The 19,326-nt window shown below is 44.9% G+C and overlaps 1 protein-coding gene across 1 annotated transcript in view; it reads right to left on the reverse strand.

Moving 5' to 3' along the window:
* The window catches only part of ZBTB8B (zinc finger and BTB domain containing 8B), a 58,509-nt gene extending 39,456 nt beyond the window's left edge, over nt 1-19,053 (reverse strand). Inside the window, exons 1-2 of the mRNA XM_085648394.1 lie at nt 18,920-19,053; nt 14,851-15,823 (exon numbers count right to left, since the gene is read on the reverse strand). Coding sequence (XP_085504520.1) covers nt 14,851-15,790 — 940 coding nt within the window. The 5' untranslated portion in view covers nt 15,791-15,823; nt 18,920-19,053. The remainder of the gene's footprint in view (nt 1-14,850; nt 15,824-18,919) is intronic.
* Between the last annotated feature and the right edge of the window lie 273 nt (nt 19,054-19,326).

The following is a 19,326-nucleotide window of genomic DNA, read 5'->3' on the forward strand; positions in this document are numbered from 1 at the left end:
AATTACCGAGCGGATATATGGCCATCTTGAAATTGGTCAAGCACATAAAACTGCTGAGTACATAAAAAAGAAGAAAACGCCCACGGAAATCCTGCACCTCCATTTCTGTAAACAGATATTAGATGTAGAAAGAGACCGCCCGCATCATAAGTCCAGAACTGAGATGTATAACTTTTCTCAAATGCTCAATGTCCAGAAATGCATCTCGTGAAGCAGTAAACTCTCAGGCGCTGCACCGAGAGGCGCAATACAACCGGATAAAGAACAGCGCACACAAAAAAAAAATCACTAGAATTTTATGTCACAGTGGGGGGACCTTGCCAGCAGTATCACTCTAAGGAAAGCACATACGTGCAAAAAGGTCTCAAGAGGTCCTAAACTAGTAATAGAAAGACATTACACAGCATACTGGTAAACATAACTGGAGCAAAGCAACAAAGCAGAACACTAAATGGATTTGCATAGACTTGGAGTTAGTAAAATATCGGACTCTTATTTGAAACACAAGCATTAGGCAAATCCTCATTAAACACTCACTGGAAGTAGCGACTACCTGACCAAGGTCAAAACAGAAAACTAGAGGTCAGGATCTGCAAGCATGGAGGCTTAGGGGAATTTTCTCCTACAATGCTTCACATACAACGACATTCCCGGCACTTTTTTTCCTGAGGAAAACAAACACTTTCTAAAGGGGAAAAAACATGAGAATCAAAACTCTGCTTCATACTTTGAGGCATAGAAAACAAAACAGAAAGGGGTGCAAAATATAATACTATATGTCACCCAATGAGTCATGGCACTCAAAATCAGCACCTAACCGAAAAGATAAGGCCTGGAAAGGCAATTTTTAAATCCGGTCATTTATGTATATTATGAACCAATGCAATATTAATCTGACTTGTGTCAATAAATTCTTTTGGTCCCATCTCGTATGAAGGCAGTCTTCGGAAGGGCTGAAATGGGAGAATGGGGCCTCAAAATGGGTCAGAGCTCCCCCCCTTACATTGCAGTCCATTCTTCGACTAACACCCTCCGAACATCTGGTGTAATGGGAAAGGTACTTGGCAGGCTGACCTCTGCTACGTGTATACACTGATCATCTTTCTCAGCCTCAAAGTTTCAGAAGGGTGTTTTTCTACGACTCAATGGTGTCATCAGTCAGGCAAAGACAAACAGGACTAAATGAGGGTACGGGAAGACTCGTTACAAGGAGCAGATGACTCACCAGGTGGGCTTTTATTGCGAAAGATAAGGCGAGGGCATCTTCTGACCAGGCGACATAACAGATTGCTCACTAAGGGATAACATACAGTTAATTGATATTAAACTTCAATATGGATGTTAAGGAGCAAACAACTTTAAGAAGTAAACCAGTGCTCACCTATAAAAGCGCTTAATCGGCAGGACAAGTGGATTTAAAGTTTGTCTTCCTTTACTGCGATCCAACAGATGCACTTTAGAGCTGGTATTATGTTATGTTAATATAACTTACTATAGCGCAGAAATCACCTCCTAGAGGTATCTCAGCGCTAACGATAAGCACAGGCAAAACAAAAGCTCAGAAAATTTAAAATAAGACTGTTTTAAGCAGTTTCTTGAAATTAACATAACCAGGACAAGTGGGAATATGATAGGGTAAGGCATTCCAATAACACGAGGCCGAGTAAGACAAGCATTTGCAATGCAACGGGTCTCGCATTTACGCGAGTTTAAGCTACTGGCATTGTAAAATGACAATGCCTTTTAATTATATGTTTTCAAAACCAACACATAGATAAAAGGCATAGTCATTTACAATGCCAGTAGCTCAAAGTCTCGCAAATGCGAGGCCTATTGTATTGCAAATGCTTGTTGTGTCCTGCGCACATCAGGCAGGGAACAACTATTTGCATATCGGTCTCGGTCCTTCTCGAGAAGAAGAAACATTCACTTCCGACGCGCGGTAATAGAAACATCTATTGACTTTACAGAAGCGAATGTTTTTCCTGAAAAAATAATTTAAGCCGCGCGACGGACTCTCACTAACAGAAGGGTCAAACAAAACGGACGTTTATCAGCCTCGCCTTCCTCATGGCGAAAAGAGCAAGCATGACGCACGGGCTGATAGGGCCAGAACTGCGTAGTAACAGTGGTGCATGAAACTGACAAAATAGCTACCAATGGGAGCTCTGAACGCGATTGCAAGACTAGTCATGGAGAGCCTTGGCTTGGAGCAGAAATAGTTCCAATATTTAAGAAAGGCTGTCCTTTACAACCTGCAAATTATAGGCCCATCACCTTAATTGACACGACACAAAAGCTGTTTGGCCGCATAATTTTGGACAGATTACAGTCCTGGGAATCAGACAACAATATTCTAAGCCTTTTGCAAGCGGGTTTTAGAGAGGGAATCTCCACTGTTGACCAGATCTTTCGACTACAGATCATTCATTGGAAGACCGCAAAGCTAGAGGGTGGCAGCCTCTATCTTATCTTTGTTGATCTGAGGTCGGCATTTGACCTGGTACCACAGGAAAATCTGTGGAAGGTGCTCCGGGATCTTAATGTCCCTCCATATCTTCTGGACATTGTGAGCAGACTCCACAGGAATAATTTCGCCCAGGTCAGATGCGGAAAACATGGTGACCTGTCCTCCCGCTTCCCTGTAAATCGAGGAGTCCGACAAGGATGCGTGTTGGCACCCACGCTATTCTGTCTATACATCAATGGGCTCATTAAACATCTGGAAGGCATTAGGGATATAGATGCGCCAAGACTTGCCACGGGCTTGGTGCCAGCGTTGATGTTCGCTGACGATACTTTGTTGTTGTCTCGTACGTCAACTGGCATCCAGCGCATCCTGGACGGCTTTGTGGATTTCTGCGCTGAAAGAGGTCTTGTGATCAATTTAGCTAAACCTAAATTTATGATTCTCTATCCCCCTAAGTACACACGGCCTAACCCAGTTCTGAACGGTGTTCACCTTGAGCGGGTGACAACGTTCAGTTATTTGGGGATTACCCTACAAGAAAATTTTGGATGGGGGGGACAAATTGCCAACTCCGTGTTGAAACTTGCCCAAACCACTGGGGGAATTTCACAAGCATTTAGAGGCTCGGTCTCCAAACAAGTGGCACCAGCGATTGAAATCTATAGGACCCAAGTGAGAGCAGCGTCTATCTATGGGGCTGAATTGTGGGGTCACTCAAAAATCCACAGCCTGACTAGGACCGAAAATACTTTTATGAGGAGCTTGTTGGGTTTACCTCCCAGCTCCCCGCTGATCCCTATCAGGCTGGATTTTGGCCTAATACCCATGGAGCAAGTGGTTACGCTGCGCCCATTGCTATATTGGAAGAGACTTTGGGCTAACGCAGAGCTAGTTTCTTATCGGGAGGAATTTAAGGGGGTATGGTCTCAACTAAGGCATAAGAACATCCCTTGGTTAAGCTTTGTCAAGGACGCATGTATTAAGATTGGCCTACCAGAACTATGGACCTCTCCGGAGGTCTCGTGTCCGGCCTTACCTAAAGAAAAAATGACTGCACAGGCTAAAAACTACCATCTTATGTGTTTATACGAACATTCTGAGCTCGGGAGGCTGACGACTGAGTTCCTACAAATTAAAGATAATTATAGGAAGGAGGAATTCTTAGATCTGGTCAGTCCCCCTGCAGCTAGGAAGCTTTATTACCAATTGAGACTGGGTTGCCTGCCACTCAGATCATTCACCTCTAGGTGGGATCCAAGCAATAGTACAGCATGCCCGGCCTGTGGCCATAGTCTGGAGGACGAAAAACACGTTTTTTTCTTTTGCCCTACCTACTACCTCCAAAGAAAACGTTGGGTTAAGCCCATCTGTACCAATCTTGGCTTTAGAGAGTGCGAGCATGCAATGAGAGTCCTGAAATATGATACCCAACCCCCAATAGTTTTTGCAGTTTCCCGGTTTTTAAATGCAATGTGGCTAAAGCGCAGGAATTTCTTGTAGTTTTATACTGAGTTCTGTGGTGCCCGAATCTTATGTAATATTTCATAATTTGTGATTTAATGTGTATATTTTAAACTGTAAATTGTGATAATTTATGTTGCTTTTATGGCCCTTGGTGCCGAAATAAAGATTAACAATGGAATGGACATTTCTACTAATACCTGGAAACATCACATTAGCAATAAAGTCTTGGACAGCTCCCATGTGGAGGTGAGGCTACAGAGCTGGAGTAAAACTTGCAGGGCTGTGATGACAAAATAGGACTCCTGTTAAACCAGCACAGACAACGAAAATATTGTATATAGCACAATAGTGACACCCAGTGGCATTCCAGCGCTATTAGTAACAGTTGTTGGCCAGCAATACAGAAAGAGGGTGATGGGAGATTAGGATCGTTGATATGGATAGGGAGAATAGAAGCTTGAATATCCGACCAACCCCCAGTTTGGATTGCCGCTACAGAAAGCCAATCTGGGAACCACTATTTTGCACATGTTCTGGTCAGCCAACGAGCTGGCTTGCTCTGCGAGAGTAAGGCTGGCCTGAAGACTGTTTCCAAGTGTCATTTTGACCTTGCCAAGGCTGTTGAGATGAAGTATCTGAAAGCACTTTGAGCAAAATTCGGTAATTGTGGTGTCCGCACCCCACCATACCTCCTGTCAAAATGGGGTTAAAGAATTGCTATGTTACGTGTATTTGCAAACCACACATGTGAGGGTATCCTGGCGGTGTGTGTATATCTAGCCTTGCCCAGGGCAGAGGTTTATTAAAAAAGCCAGGTCTTCAGCTGCTTGCAGAACACAAGTAAAGAGGAGGAGGATCTGACGTCTCTTAGGATGACATTTCATGTTTTAGGAGCAATGTACAAGGAGGCCCGGCCTCTGGATCTGTTTCTGTGTATTTGTGGGCTGTGTACTAGTAGCAGTCCTGAAGAATGGCAGTGTCTTGGGGTTGATAGAAGGTGATGCGATAGTTCAAGTAGTCGTGTCCTGTGTTGAATAGTGTCATAACGTGATTTCGTATAATGCATCTTTTCCCTGGTTACCCATTCCCTGCTGCTCAGCCTGTATGAATGTGATTTGTATGTGGAATGTTAGAATGCCTGATGAGGTAGTGGAATGCTGGAGTCCCTGGTGGAGTGGAGAGAGAGAGAGTTGGAGTGTGTGGGCTGAGCGGCAAGGATGCAGCTCCTGGTGGAGCTTATCATTACATCTTCTACTTACCATCTAACCTGACCTGTAACTAAGCTTAAATAAACCTCTTACTTATTATCTACCTCATGGCTACTTCTGGACTTCTTTTGGACTGTAACAATGGCGACGATTTGGAGAAAATAACCTGCGTGTTGTGAAAGATTACCTGTACCTGAAGCTACTGAGAGACCTAAGGTGAAGATACTTTAAATTTGAAGGAAGATTGTAATGAACTGTGCTGGAAACTACTAAAGGAACCTGAGGTAAATAAGCATGAAACTTGATGAACGCCCTTGTTAGCCCCACCAGTGTCCTCTACCACCTGGACAGCCTGCCTGGGGCCTTTAATCCTCTTGACATCTATTGATGTGAACATCAATTGGGCGCTAACCAGTGTGCTTTGAAGATTGACTGCCTTCTGAAGGGACATTGGGTGGCTAGGGGCAAGCGCCCTACAATCAACCTTCTGTAAAGCCTGCTGTCATCTCGTACTGGGAGAAGTGAGTTGAAGGATTCACCCCGTTGTTGACGCAGTTCTACCAGTCATTGGGTGAGAACTGACATCTTTATTTTGGCAGCGAACAGCAGTGAATAAATTACATTTTCCCATGTAATGTCAACATTATCATTGTTTTCGGCATTGGAAGCCGTTCAGGTCAGTTTTGGTGTGGCAAACAGAATCTCCAGTTTTTTAGGTCTCGCATGACCCAGCGCATGCGCTGGTCTGGCGAGACTTATTAAGAGGGCTCCAAAAAGTGCTACCAGGCCAGCCTAGAGCTACAGTGCATGTGCGCGGGCGGGCGCGCTTTACCGCGATTACTTTCACTTTCGCGGCCGCACGGCCGCTTTGATGTTTGATTGCGATCACTTTAACTTTCGCGGCCGCAGGCCTGCTTTGCATAGCCAATAGGTCTCGCTTTTGGGACCTTATAAATATTTAGTTATGCGACTGTTGCATGGCTAAACACTTATAAGGTCCCAAAGGTGAGACCTATTGGCTATGCCAATGCTTGTTTTTATTGGTGATTCTTTAACTGTTTCTGAGGGTTGCCATTGCCCTTTGCGGCATTTGAATTGTAGGGCGCCCCAAGCCTAATGTAAGTACTGCTGCGTGCACACCTTACCTTAGTCTTTGGTGAAGCGTGAAGTTCTGGCACAGTTATCGGCTGCTACTGTGGATCACGAGCTGTCTCGGTGTGTTGTGCTGTCCTGTGAAGTTAGAGGAGAACACACCTGCCTTGAGCCACCGGATGCTGTTCTTCCTTGCGTGCCGCCATCTTGACTGCCCGTCGTTGCTCTTCAAGCTGCTGTCAGCGTGAAACTAGAACAGCTTTCCTCCATCTGATTTGGACCGACATTTTCCGTCGCTAGTCTGCTTTTCTGTGGCATGTCTTTTGACGATTAAAGCAAGTTACTTACCTTTTGCCGTATTGTGTCAAAAGCTGTGAGCAAGGATTTCAGCTCTAGAACTGTTGGACTGCACCGGACTTCTGCATCTCCAGTGTTGATTTAAACGTTAAGAATTTACCGGTACTGCCTTTCAGACCTTATTCACACCGTGGTGTCCAGCGGCAATTTGTTGTTCTAAACTGTGCAGTTGTGCAGTTTACTTTCGGATCAGTGATTGCTCACCAGTGAAGGATATTTCCTGTTGTGAAGTTTTTTTTTTTACAGCGCATGACCATATATGCTTTAGTGTTTCAGCCCTCCTGTTCTCACCTTAAAATCCAAACGCGCATTGTGGGCAGGGCAGCAGCAACCCCTGTTCCATTGGGCTCAATTTTCAATTGTACTTCAGGATAGTGCACTCTTATGTTCTTTGATAATTGTTTTTTCCTTCCCAGCAGGGATCGGGTATTTGGTTTTAGTACCGTTGATATTTCCTCCTTATTTATTCTGCTTTTCTGTTTAATTGAGTTATTGATCTTTTCTGCATTTGCAATTAAGAATGTTTAGTAAATATTATATTTCACATGTGTTTAGTATCCCTCTGCCAACTTTAATGTAAAACACTGTATGTATGTATGCTTTGTAGTAGTTTTTCTACTTACCAAATGGTTTTAGCTGTGATTGCTTATGTTCCTGGTTTCGCTTGGGGTGTGGTTGTGCTTTTGCGAAATTTGGTTGTTTTGTTTTTCTGGGGGTGGGTTGAGGGGTCGTGTACTCTGTATTTTTGGTTACCTAGGGGTGCGTTGTGGGGTTGTGTACACTGTAGATTTGTTTACCTAGGGGTGCGTTGAGGGGTCATGTACTATGTACATTTGTTTACCTAGGGATGCGTTGAGGGTTTGAGTACCCTGTGCTGTGTTTTTATTACACCTTATTGGTGTCCTCCATTCTCCCAGTACTGCATACTATACCATTGCATCATTTGAAAAAAAAGCTTTTTGGGAGTTCTTTCAAGTTTGCAATTATTATTTGTATATTGTATATTTCTCTTTCGTACTGTACTTCTATTGTAAATAACTCAAATTTGTTATTATCTGTATATTGTATATTTCTCTTTTGTACTGTATTTTATTGTGCATTGTTGTAGAAATCATTATGTTTTTGTTTTTCCAGGCGAAGGAGATGCGTTATAACTTGATTTCCAAATTGTTTATTGTTTTCCAACTTGAATTCCCAATTGTTTATTGTTTTCCAAGGGAAGGAGATGTGTTATAACATGATTTATCATAATGCATTTTTTTCCTGGTTACCCATTCCCTGCTGCTCAGCCTGTATGAATGTGATTTGTATGTGGAATGTTAGAATGCCTGATGAGGTAGTGGAATGCTGGAGTGCCTGGTGGATTGGAGTGTGAGACAGTTGGAGTGTGTGGGCTGAGCGGCAAGGATGCAGCTCCTGGTGGGGCTTATCATTACATCTTCTACTTACCATCTAACCTGAGCTGTAACTAAGCTTAAATAAACCTCTTACTTATTATCTACCTCATGGCCACTTCTGGACTTCTTTTGGGCTGTAACAAATAGCGTCTTAAACGCGTGAGGAGTTTGAACAGTGCCTGTTTATGTATTGGGAGCCAATGGAGTTCCCTGAGGTGTGGTGTGATGTGTGTTCTGAGTCGAAAGTTGAGGATGAGTCTGGCTACTGAGTTCTGGATGGTTTGTAGTCTTCTGGTGAGTTGCTTGGTGATTCCGGCATAGAGGGTGTTCCAGTAATCCAGTTTGCTGATGAAAAAGACATGAGTGACCGTTTTTCTAGTGTTGCCAAGGAGCCATTTGAGGATTTTGCTCAGCAACTTCAGGGTGCAGAAGCAGATCTCTGTGACGGCGCTGAATTGGGCAGTCATGTCTAGTTTGCTGTCAATGATCCAGAGGTTCCTGGCATGGGAGCTGGTGGTGGGTGTGGGCCATAGGTTGTCCAGCCACCAGGTGGTGTTCCATGGTGAGGTGTTCTTCTTGAATATAACTACTTCTGTCTTGTTGGTGTTCAGCTTGAGAAAGTTGGACTTCATTAAGTTGGCGACTTTGGCCATGCAGGCGGTGACTTCATTCCTTGGTTGGAGGTCTTGTCCGAGAAGGAAAGTATGAGTTGTGTGTCATCGAAGAGAAGAGGATGTTGACACCATTAGCGCATATGACTATTATCCTGAGAATAGTGTGGGCATTGAAGAGGGTTAGCCTGACAGAAGAACCTTGAGGCACTCCACAGATGAGAAGGGGGTGGGAGCACACCTCCTCATATCCCAGAGCAGTGTTCACCCCTTTGCATTATGGTGAATTCAGTTCACAATTACCTTTTACTTGAATATTAGTGGTAGTATTTCCCTAAAGTTGGTGCAAGTAGTGCTGCTCATCTCTAGGCACATGTTTCTGGATTATATCATTCATCAGTAGCGATGTAAAACACATTTTATCATTGGTTGCTCAGAATGCTGCCACAGTCCTCTTGGGTCTCAGTACCTCTCACAGGCGCACTGAATTCACCAGAATGCAATGGGGTGAATTGCACTGGGATGAGAGGAGGTGCGCTCTCTCCCCCTTGAGCTTAAAAGGCTCACTGGAGCCAACGAGCTGACATGCTCACCTGGGATGCACCTGTGTGCCTGTGGAGGTGTACTGTACCTGTGAAGACTTGGGCAGCTTTTCAGCAACCCCAGATGAACTTTCTCCGCTCTCTATTACTTCTGCTCTTTACTGATGAAGGGCTAATACCAAAAACACGTGTGTAGAGTTGCACTACCTACACCAACTTTGGTGAAAAACTACAGCAACTCTGGAGCAAGTGTACTGTATTTACCAGAATGCAATGGAGTGAACTGTGTAGGGATGAAAGGCAGTGAGCTCCCCCCCCCCTCCCCTTGTTCTTAAAAGGCTCCTTTGAACCAACGAGCTCACCTGGGATGCACCTGTGTGCCTGTGGAGTGGTACTGTGACCCGTGAAGACTTGGGTAGCATTTCAGCAACCCCAGATTACTTTTCTCTGCTTTCTACTACTAATGAAGGGCTAAACCCAGAAACACATGTCTAGAGATAACAGCACTACCTGCACCAACTTTGGTGAACAACTACAGCAACTTTGAAGTAAGCCGACTGTATTTACCAGAATGCAAAGGGTGAACTGTGCTGAAATGAGAGGCAGTGTGCTTCCTCCCCTCTTGCACTCCACAGATGAGTTTGCGGGCTTCTCTGGAGTATAGGACTAGGCTGACAGCTTGTGTCCTATAAGAAAGGGCAGGTCCTGCGGCGAGCAGGCCCTTTCATAATGATCTCAAGAAGGTGCCGGATGAGTATGGGGTGGGAGACCATGTCAAAGGCTGCATAGAGGTCCAGGAGGATGAGGGTGACAGTCACCTCTGCCCAGGATCATGCAGATATTGTCCGTGGTGGCAGTGAGAGCAGTTTCTGTACCGTGGTTTGACCTGAAGCCAGACTGAGTGGCATTGGTTGCTGCTGAGAAGTCGGCGAGGCATCTGCAGATGAACTTCTCTAAGACCTTGGTCGGGTATGGTAGTATGGATATTGGTCTGTAATTGGCTCGCAAGGCAGGGTCAGCAGAGTATTTCTTGTAGGTTGGAGTGAGTGGGTAGACAGTGGTGTGTTTCCAAGCATCCAGGAAGGTGGCTGAGGTGATGGAAGCATTGAGGATGTATGTTAGTGATTTGCAGATTGGTAAGAGCCCTGTGGTGAAGGCGTGGAGGGGCAGGGGTCTGATGGGGCTCCGGAACAGATGGACTTCATGGTAGTAGAGGGTCATTGGAGGTGATAATTGGCCTAGTTGGCAGGGTTAGTTTGTCAGTTTAGAGAGAGGCTGGTAGCAAGGGTAGTGGGAGTCAGTTGTGGGTCAAAGTTGCAGTATAATGTAGGTAATCTTGTTGAAGGAAAATTCAGACAACTTGCTGCATAGGTCCTGTGAGTGGGTGATGCTACTAGAGGCTGCTGCGGTGCAGTGCGATGAACTTTTTAATGATGATGAAGATTTCCTTGCTACTGTTGGAGCCACTGTTGATGCGGTCTGCCAGAGCTGGGCACTTGATATTCCAGATCTGTAGGTGAAAATGTCTTTTCAGCAGTGCCTTGGCTCATTCTCCACTTACTCTCTAATTGTGTGCTGCGGTGCTTCGTCAGCCTGAGTTCCTCTGTGTACCGGCTGGTCTGTGGTCATGTTCTTGTAGTTTTGTGATGCCTGGCGGGAGCGAGGTTCTCAGCACATGTGGTAATGCAGATAATGACGTCTTCAATGGCATCTGGCAGGCTGCTGGTGTGCTCCAGCCAGTGCAGAAGTCGAGTCTTCCTCTAGGAAGTTTTTTCAAGCAGTAGTGGGCCGTTCTGGTAGTTGTAGGTTTGTGGTGTTGCAGGACAGGGATGCTAAAGCTGACGTGGTCATGGTCTGTCCAAGCGATAGCTTGTCGACTGTGATATTAGTGAAGGAGGTGAAAATTAGATCCAGGACATGTCCTGCCCTCTGGGGGGGTCCGGTATGATGATGTGTGATACCGAGCTTCAAAAGGCTCTCTAGAAGTCAAATCGTGTTTAGATCGGTGAGGTCTTCTAGGTGAAAATTCAGGTCTCAGGTGGATAAAGATCGATAATGAGGGGTGCGATGAAGTCTGTGATGTTGGTGGCATAATTGGTTTGTGGCCCTGGAGGTCTGCATACAAGGGTTCCACGTAGCCTGAAGTTTGCTTTGATCTGCAGATAGAACAAGAGGTGCTCTATGTAGCTAGTAGGTGTGTCTGTGGATGTTATGCAGCTGAAGGTGTCTTTGCATATGATGGTGACTCTGGCCATGGGCTTGTAATGGAGTTCCTGCCTGGTGATCTTGTAGACAGCGGGAATGACTGTGGCAATGTCTGGTAGCTAGATTTGGTTTAGATGTTTCTGTGAGGTAGAGCAGGTTTGGACCATGGTTGTGTAGCAGGTCCCAGATTTTCTGTGACATGTTTGGTGAGCGAGCGAGAGTTAAGGAGCATGCAAGAGAGCGCTGAGGACTGTGTGGGTGGTACTTAGTCTTTGAGAGTGTGAGTGAGTGGGATGTTGGGTGCTGTAGGAGTGAGCACGTGGGGTGACTTGTGAGTAGGGATGCAGCAGTACTTATAAGATGTGCACAACGCTCCCTCTGTGTTGCATGATGTGGCAAAAGTGCGACGAGTGGTGGCCAGGACTTAGAGTGAGGAGGGTCACAGAGGGGTAGCACATAGTGGGTGCAGGACCATGTTTCCTAGCATTGGATGAGCCCAGAGACGACCGCGACCACTGCACTCTTCCATGCAGCGGCTGCCAATCAGTAGGTCCTGGGAGGGGAAGGAGCACAGAGGTGGTCGGCAGGGCTGAGGCAGTTGTGGGATGTGGGAGAGCAGAAACAAGGGAAGGAGCACAGGGCAGAGAAAAGGGTGGGAAATGCATTCACTGAGTCATGAGGCACAAACAAAGAGAAAAAGCAGAGCAGGAAAGAGGCACAAAGCAGAACAGAAAATAGAACAGAAACGGTGTACAAACAGAACAAAAAAGCAAAAAGGCACAAAACGGTGTAAAGACAGAGCTGAAGATGGTAAAAAAGTCACAGAACAGAAAACGGGGCAAAAGGCACACAAGGGGGTAAAAACAGAACAGTAAAAGAGAGCAACGGGCAAGGAGAAAGAGAGAGAGAGAGAGAGAGAGAGAGAGAGAGAGAGAGAGAGAGAGAGAGAAAAGATCTAGAGACAGGGAGAAAGTTAGAGAGCGACCAGGAGAGGTGCGATGCAGGAGCTTCAGGGCAAGTCAGGTCAGGTGAGTCTGGGGGGGCTGGGGATAAAACACCTGTCTAAAGAATTTGCTCGATCAAACACGTGAGGTCTCTTGGTGAGCCCAGCAGAAGCTCACACCATTTATTTATTTATGTAACAACATTTGTAAAGCGCAGACATTCATCCCTACAGATATGACTGTGCTATAGCTGTCACAAGTTGTGTTTAGAAAATTAAAAAAAACACAGGGGACAAAGCCCTTGAGGGGAGGGAACAGTTAGTTGAGGAAAAGCCAAGTCTTGCTCTTTTTCAGAAGCTAAGATAGTCATTCGTTAGGTGAAGATCCAAGGGTGACAGATTCCAATGTACCGCAGCAAGGTGGGTGGAAGATCGGCCTCCGGACATAACTTTTTTGATGCACAGGATTTGGCTAAGGCTAAGCTAGAGTATCTCAAATGTCTTTAGGGTATATACAATTCCAATTTGTCTCAAAGAATCACAGGGCCAGTGTTATGAAGGGCCCTGTGTAGGTGGCAAAAAAGTTTGAATTTAGACCTTTTGCAGATGGGGAACCATTAGTGTTTTTAGGGAGGCTGAGGCACAGTTGTACCTGTGCTTTGGTGCATATTAGCTTTGCCGCCTTATTTTGTATCAACCTGGTGAAAAGGTAGTTAGCCATCCAAACTACTGACTACTAGGGCTTGGACTATGGTCCTGCATAAGTTTACTGGAATCCAGTAGAATAGTTTGAGGAGACTGTAGCATTTGCAGCACATAGTGATAACTTGTCCCTGCATGGTTAACGACTCATCGATAAAGACATCCACATTTTTGCTGCTTTTTTTGGTTTAGGCACCATGAAGAGTCTAAAATCTGGTGGGCACAGTCAAATAATGGAATTTCAGACTTTTCAGCATGTAGTTTTAAACAGTGTCTCTTCATCCAGCTGGCAACCTCAGCGAGGCATCTAGAAAGATTCTGTCTAGTGCCGTCAAATATCTCCCCAATAGAGATGACCAATTGAGTGTCATCAGCATAAGATCATATCTGGAATCCCCACTTGCGAACCAGGTTAGCAAGGGGTGCGATGTACACATTACAAATCATTGCGCTCAGAGAAGAGCCCTGCTGTACCCTGCATTCTTTATTTTGGGCGGTGACGATCTCATCGTATTCAGCTGGACAGACTGGGTTATTTTATTCAAGAATTACCCGAACCAACATAAAGTAGTAGAGTGAAGCCCTGTCTGGTGGAGTTTATCATTTGACAGTGAGCAACAGTGTCAAATGCCCCCAAGAGATCATGTAGAATCAGGGCAACAGCTTTGCCCTGATCTACTTCAAGCCTTATGTTGTACAGAGCAGCCAGAAGAGTGGATTCTGTTCTGTTCACCATCTGTTTTCAGACACAGTAAGGCCTTATGGTTGCCATTAAGCTTTTTAACAGTAAGACAAGGGCTTTTCTACACTATCATTTTTGTTGGCAGAGTCCAAGAAGAACTTTAGGACTGCGTACACCTGCAGAACTGAAACACTCTGTAAAAGACTAAACTGTGGGACTAAAGCTCAAAACTCTCACAGCGAGCAATCTTATCACTGTAAAGACTGACCAGAACAGACCATCTCTATTGTACCATTACACTTCTCACAACCTCTGGTAGTGTCAATAGGAGCTCATACCAAGCTGATCCGAAATCACCATCTTCAGACGCTGCCTGTGACCCACACACAATAGAGACAGCTTCACTTCGAGACACCCACAATAAGAGAACTTGTTAGCAGAACCTTTACAATCTTGATCTAGTGGCCACCCATCCCTCTTTAGCCTCAGGAGATGCCTTTTACCACCGGAAGCAATTTCCTCAACTCGTTGAGACTGCGTCAAGAATGCATGTCGATCACAGGCTACTGAACCCACTTCAGACATCAATTGGAGATCGGTTCCCATGGCCTAAAACCTATCCAACCACCACCATCACCCATTTATTTCAGACCTGCTAAAAATGGCTCATAGCACTAACATTTTGAGGCGTGACAGGCACCTAGCAGAAAGACCCTTCCTATGAAATTCTCCAACATTCTTCCTCCTACTTCATGTAGTTCCTAGTCATTGTCATTCCTCTCTCCTGTGATATTGTGATAGGCTCTGTTGTGTCTGGCTGTTTATGCAGCCTTCGCCATCTATTTTTTCCCTTCTGTTCATAGTGATGCCTGAACTTGCGTTCTTGGTTTGCCATGCTCTAGAATACGTACATACATCAAGGGTTTTATTAGCAATTTGAATAAAGTCATTAGGAGCTGAATGCAGTCGTTCCTAAATGTGTTTCCCTATTTTCTGGTACCTCAGACAACAGATCTTTTAAGTAGTTTGATCGAAGTAGTCATGCACCAGGGAGCAAAACACAAAACTATTTGTATTCATTGCTAAGATCTCTGGTGACCTTAAATCATATATTCCTTGAGTAAAAATATATAGGGGCAATACAGGCCTGACTGACATACATGGGTTCTCCTCTCACCTGATTCATCCGCATACCATTCAGTTTGAATATCCATCACTGAGCTCATTGGGATGCCACCATCATCTGAACGACTTTCAAAGCCACGTGGGAAGTGATGAGCCTCATCTTTCCTTTGAGCAGTGCTGTTTCGTAGCAGGGCTTCGAGAAACTGCTTCATGTGATAGTTATTGCAGGCCATGTCGAAAGCCTGGCCATTTTGCAGCCCCTCTTCCATCTGTTCCAGGGTCAGTGGCATGGTGTACTGCTGCAGCCGCTCACTAACCTTCACATCATCTGAGTCAAATTCCTCTTTGGGCTCCACCACCTTGGGTGGGGAACAGTTTATGTCTTCAATGGAACTGCTGCTTAATGGCTCTTTCACTAGAAGGTCGAGAGAGTTGCAACTGCTACAGTCACCGCAGGGAGGATCTCTCAGGCAGCCTGAGCTCGCCTCCTTCACCTGCAAAGGGGAAACAGTGGACGCTGAGCACTGACTTTTTGGTCCCCTTGAGCTCCCTTCTCTGGCAAAACCAGAGCTGCCACTGTCCGCCTGGTTCAGCGTGGATTCTAGCTCCATCTTTCTACAAATATCCAAAGACGACCTGATGTATGCTTTGCAAAAGTTGACTACGTCTGTCATCTGCAGGTAGCTAGCAGCAGACATGACTTCAATCACATTCTCCCCGCATAGATCTAATTTCCCAGAATACAGAAAATCTAGGATAGTTGAAAACGCTTCTGAAGTGACAATATCCAATGAGGCAGTGCTGTGCCGCCCGCTGTCCTGAATGTAGTGGATTAACAGCGCTCGGAAATAGCCGCTGTTGGCAAACAGAACATTCCTGTGTGCCTTGAAGATCCTACCCTCCACGATGATGCTGCAGTCACAGAAGAAGTCCCTCTTGCGTTGTTCATTTAGCTCTCCCAGGAGCTTGGTGTGGTAGGAAGGCATTTCCATCTCTTCTGTTTCGCACAGGGCTGTGCAGGGTCGCTTCGAGGGGAGCATTAAAGAAAGAAATGATTACAACACATCATCCCCAATGGTGATTCTAATCCAACAATACTCTGTTTCAAAGAGACAGGTGGGCAGATTTAGCAACTGGAGGATCAAAAGACACTTCTATGACAGATACCAAAATAGACCATACACTATAGATAGCCGCGCCACAGAATACTCAAGCCAAATGATGTAATCTTCCTCAGCAGGAGGTCCCTTCAAATGGCTTTCCAGAGCTAGTCCAGGGACCTCCTCTTTCACCCTCATGAAGTTTTGAAAAGGAAACGACGTGCAGTGCTTAGCTAAAGCCAAGGCGAGCTTCAGTAAAAACAGATGGTTTTGAAAATAAATTGTGATTTTATTCCCACAAAATTGTAGTTGGGCATGCATTCAGAATAAGAAAAGTAAAATATGTTTAGTTCCGTGCTCACTACGCCACTGGAGTCAAGCTATCCTGGCTGATGACGGCTGATAGCCAGAAACCGGTCCTAGGATGCTTGATTCCGGTCCAGGGAAGACATGGGTTGGCAGTTCGGGCTGGACTGTTCCCATGAGGCACAGGGTCAAGACTGATTTGCATATGGCCATGTCTGAACTGGGGTGGCGTTGTGGGCAAAAGAACGATGAATTTAACCCAGATCTCTTGACTGGGGAAGAATGTCTGCATTGTCAGCATTCCGTCCATCATTTGTTTGTTGTAACACTTAGTGATTACAGTCAAGCTTAATTTAACAGATCTAACACATTACAAGGCTGTAACCTGACTGCGAGTTTCAAGGTACCTTCAGTGACTCAACTCTATTGCTGACGTATTTTATTACCTCCACTGAGGTGAAGGGCTTCCTGTGAAATGGTGGTATTTCATAAGTCAGGGGAGTCCAGTGATATCAATATATGACTAACATATGACTAAGTGCTTACCTTAGTAAGTTTGGGGATCAGACTACCAATCAGGTAAAATCGATTTTAAGCAGATTAGGGGAATCTGATTCCAAAAACATTAATTCTGCTTTACTTCCATTAAGGGCAAGCCAATTGCTCCCTATCCATTCTTTAACAGAATAAGATTAAACAATGTATTCAGTACTTTCTTCTTCAAAGTTGCCTGATAATTTTAGGAAGAATTACAGACACTTAGGAGTCATCCACCAAGTAGCGAAAGCCCACCTGTCTATGCACCCTAAGGTCATGTAAGGATTTCAAACAGACATTAACATGAGTGGTCAGAGGAGTGAGGCAAGCCTTGCGGGACTGGACAAAACTCCCAAAACTTCCTTCACTTGGGGCAGAACTAACTTCTTTAATGTCTGTACATGTGCATAATTGCTTTTTAATTTAATATATTTTATTTCAAAGTTTCCATACAGCACAAAAAAATAAATGAGGTCTCAATGGATAAGAAATATAGAACGTTTATACTGTAAAGGCGACGGTAATGAGTCCACAAAAGAATAATTAGTATAAACTATGTAGTTACATGGGCTTTTGCCTGTTTAGTTGATCAAGTTAATAGTTCTTTCAATTTTTGCAACCCTTAAGACGGGAAACCCCAACAATAATATGTCCTGCAAGTTAAAGTTTCAAACAGTGTTTTGTTGAACAATATGTAGAGTACCTGCAACCATCAGTCAGATTTCCAAGTATCTTGCAAAAAACAACTATACAACATGATGATGTAGAATGTAACTACCTTCCTTTAATAGAGCAGCCTGGAATACTGCCAGTACAGGGATAGGAGTTTACTCACATCCTGTACTTGGACAGAACTGCCTCCAGTTGATGGGAAAGCGTGACTAACACGCTTTGCTGGCTCAGAACTACCAACTTTTGAACTGCAAACATCTCACACTGCAGGGTCTACCTTTCTTTGATCTGTTTAGCCAGACCATCTAACGTGCATGGTCAAGACAGCATTCCCATAAGATCTATGCAACAAAAAAAGAAGTCCGTGACAATCTAGTAGAGACCTTATACCTCCTCACCGCACCCCCTAACAAAAAAAAAAAACAGATAGAGGAGGGAACCAATTGTATCCCTGTGGTCTCTCTGCCCCAACTCCGTTTGATATTCATTGTGTCTCTTGCACTGCTTCTTCGTGATCCCCGTCGTCCGTTTCCCCCTTAAGAAAGCAAGATAGTTCTTTGTCATTCTGGGCAAATTACTTAATTTCCCCGTGCCTAAAAAATGTAAAAACTGAATGTGTCTTTGTGTAATGCAACTGGTGCTCATGTGAGCGCTCCAATACCTGTAGGTGGAGTTCAGGCTATATAAAACGGACATAAAAGAAGCACTCCCTGTTGACATGCGTATGTGACTTGCAGCTCACTATCTGAATCACGAAAAGACCAAACCCACTCTTATATTCTTTCAAGGTTGATAAATTAAACAGTATTAACCTACTCACGCTGGCCATACAGCTCCATGTCAGGAGGGCACTACTTATTCAGCCAATATCTTCCTTTTACAAGTGAGGGTTTATGGGATTTTGGTATGTATTGCTAGAATTAAACCAAAATAATTTCTGTACCTGCTGACAACGATTTGTAAAAGGAAAGTTCAAACCTTTAATTGGGCCCTAGGGGCAAATAGTAATAGGCAGCCCATTTAAACTGAGTAATAGCTGCACCTTTTTATTTCCAATTTTTTTATTGGAAACAACGAACCCCTCAAACCACCTCACCCCCTCTTCTGGTGATCCTCGTTGTTTCCCACCCTCAACCCTTAAAGTGGTATCTAATGTCTCTGATACCACCACTAAATTATACATACTGCCTTTGCCACTACGTTCTCTATGCTACAGTTCAAGTGACGGCCAGTGTCACTCTGCTTCTTCTCTCCACGCCTCTCCCTTCCTCTGGAACCCTGCTTCTCCCTCTATCACTGCCTCCCAGGTGATGGCCATTGTCCGTCTGCGGTCTGCCCCCTTATAATAACAGTAGCATCTCTCGTCCTGTGGGAGCCACTGCGCCCCTCTCCATTCTGCATGGTCTCCACTATGACGAAACTAACCGTCCATTCTGGGAGAAAGGTCAAACGCCCTATTATCCTTCCTTCTGACCCTGTGGGAATTGATGCCCATATAATCCTTACCTTTTAACCGACCCCTCCGCGCAGCTCCACCTAGGCTAGCACGGGGATGAGCAGTTGGCCCGCCCATCCATTTTCGAAAGACAGGTCCCTGCTCCAATCAGGGAGGGGTATACCAGCAAGGTGTCTCAAGCAGCTTTCTCCTTTTGCCGAGCCAAGAGCATGCGCATAACCCCAATACGCTTGGGTCTCCGAGCACTGAAGGGACTGGAAATCATTCAGAAACTACTAGTCCCGTCAACCGATCTGCACCAGAAACAGCAGGCAGAGAGAGAGCGTCGCCATATTGGAACGGGATAAGAACTAACAGGAGCGATCGACGATCGCACGGACATCCTTAAAATTAAAGCTGTCATTGAGGACACCCAACTGAGTAGGATATCGCATATTGTAATGTGTCTTTTGGAACA

The sequence above is a fragment of the Triturus cristatus genome, chromosome 3_2, assembly GCF_964204655.1.
Source record: "Triturus cristatus chromosome 3_2, aTriCri1.1, whole genome shotgun sequence".
Classification (NCBI taxonomy): domain Eukaryota; kingdom Metazoa; phylum Chordata; class Amphibia; order Caudata; family Salamandridae; genus Triturus; species Triturus cristatus.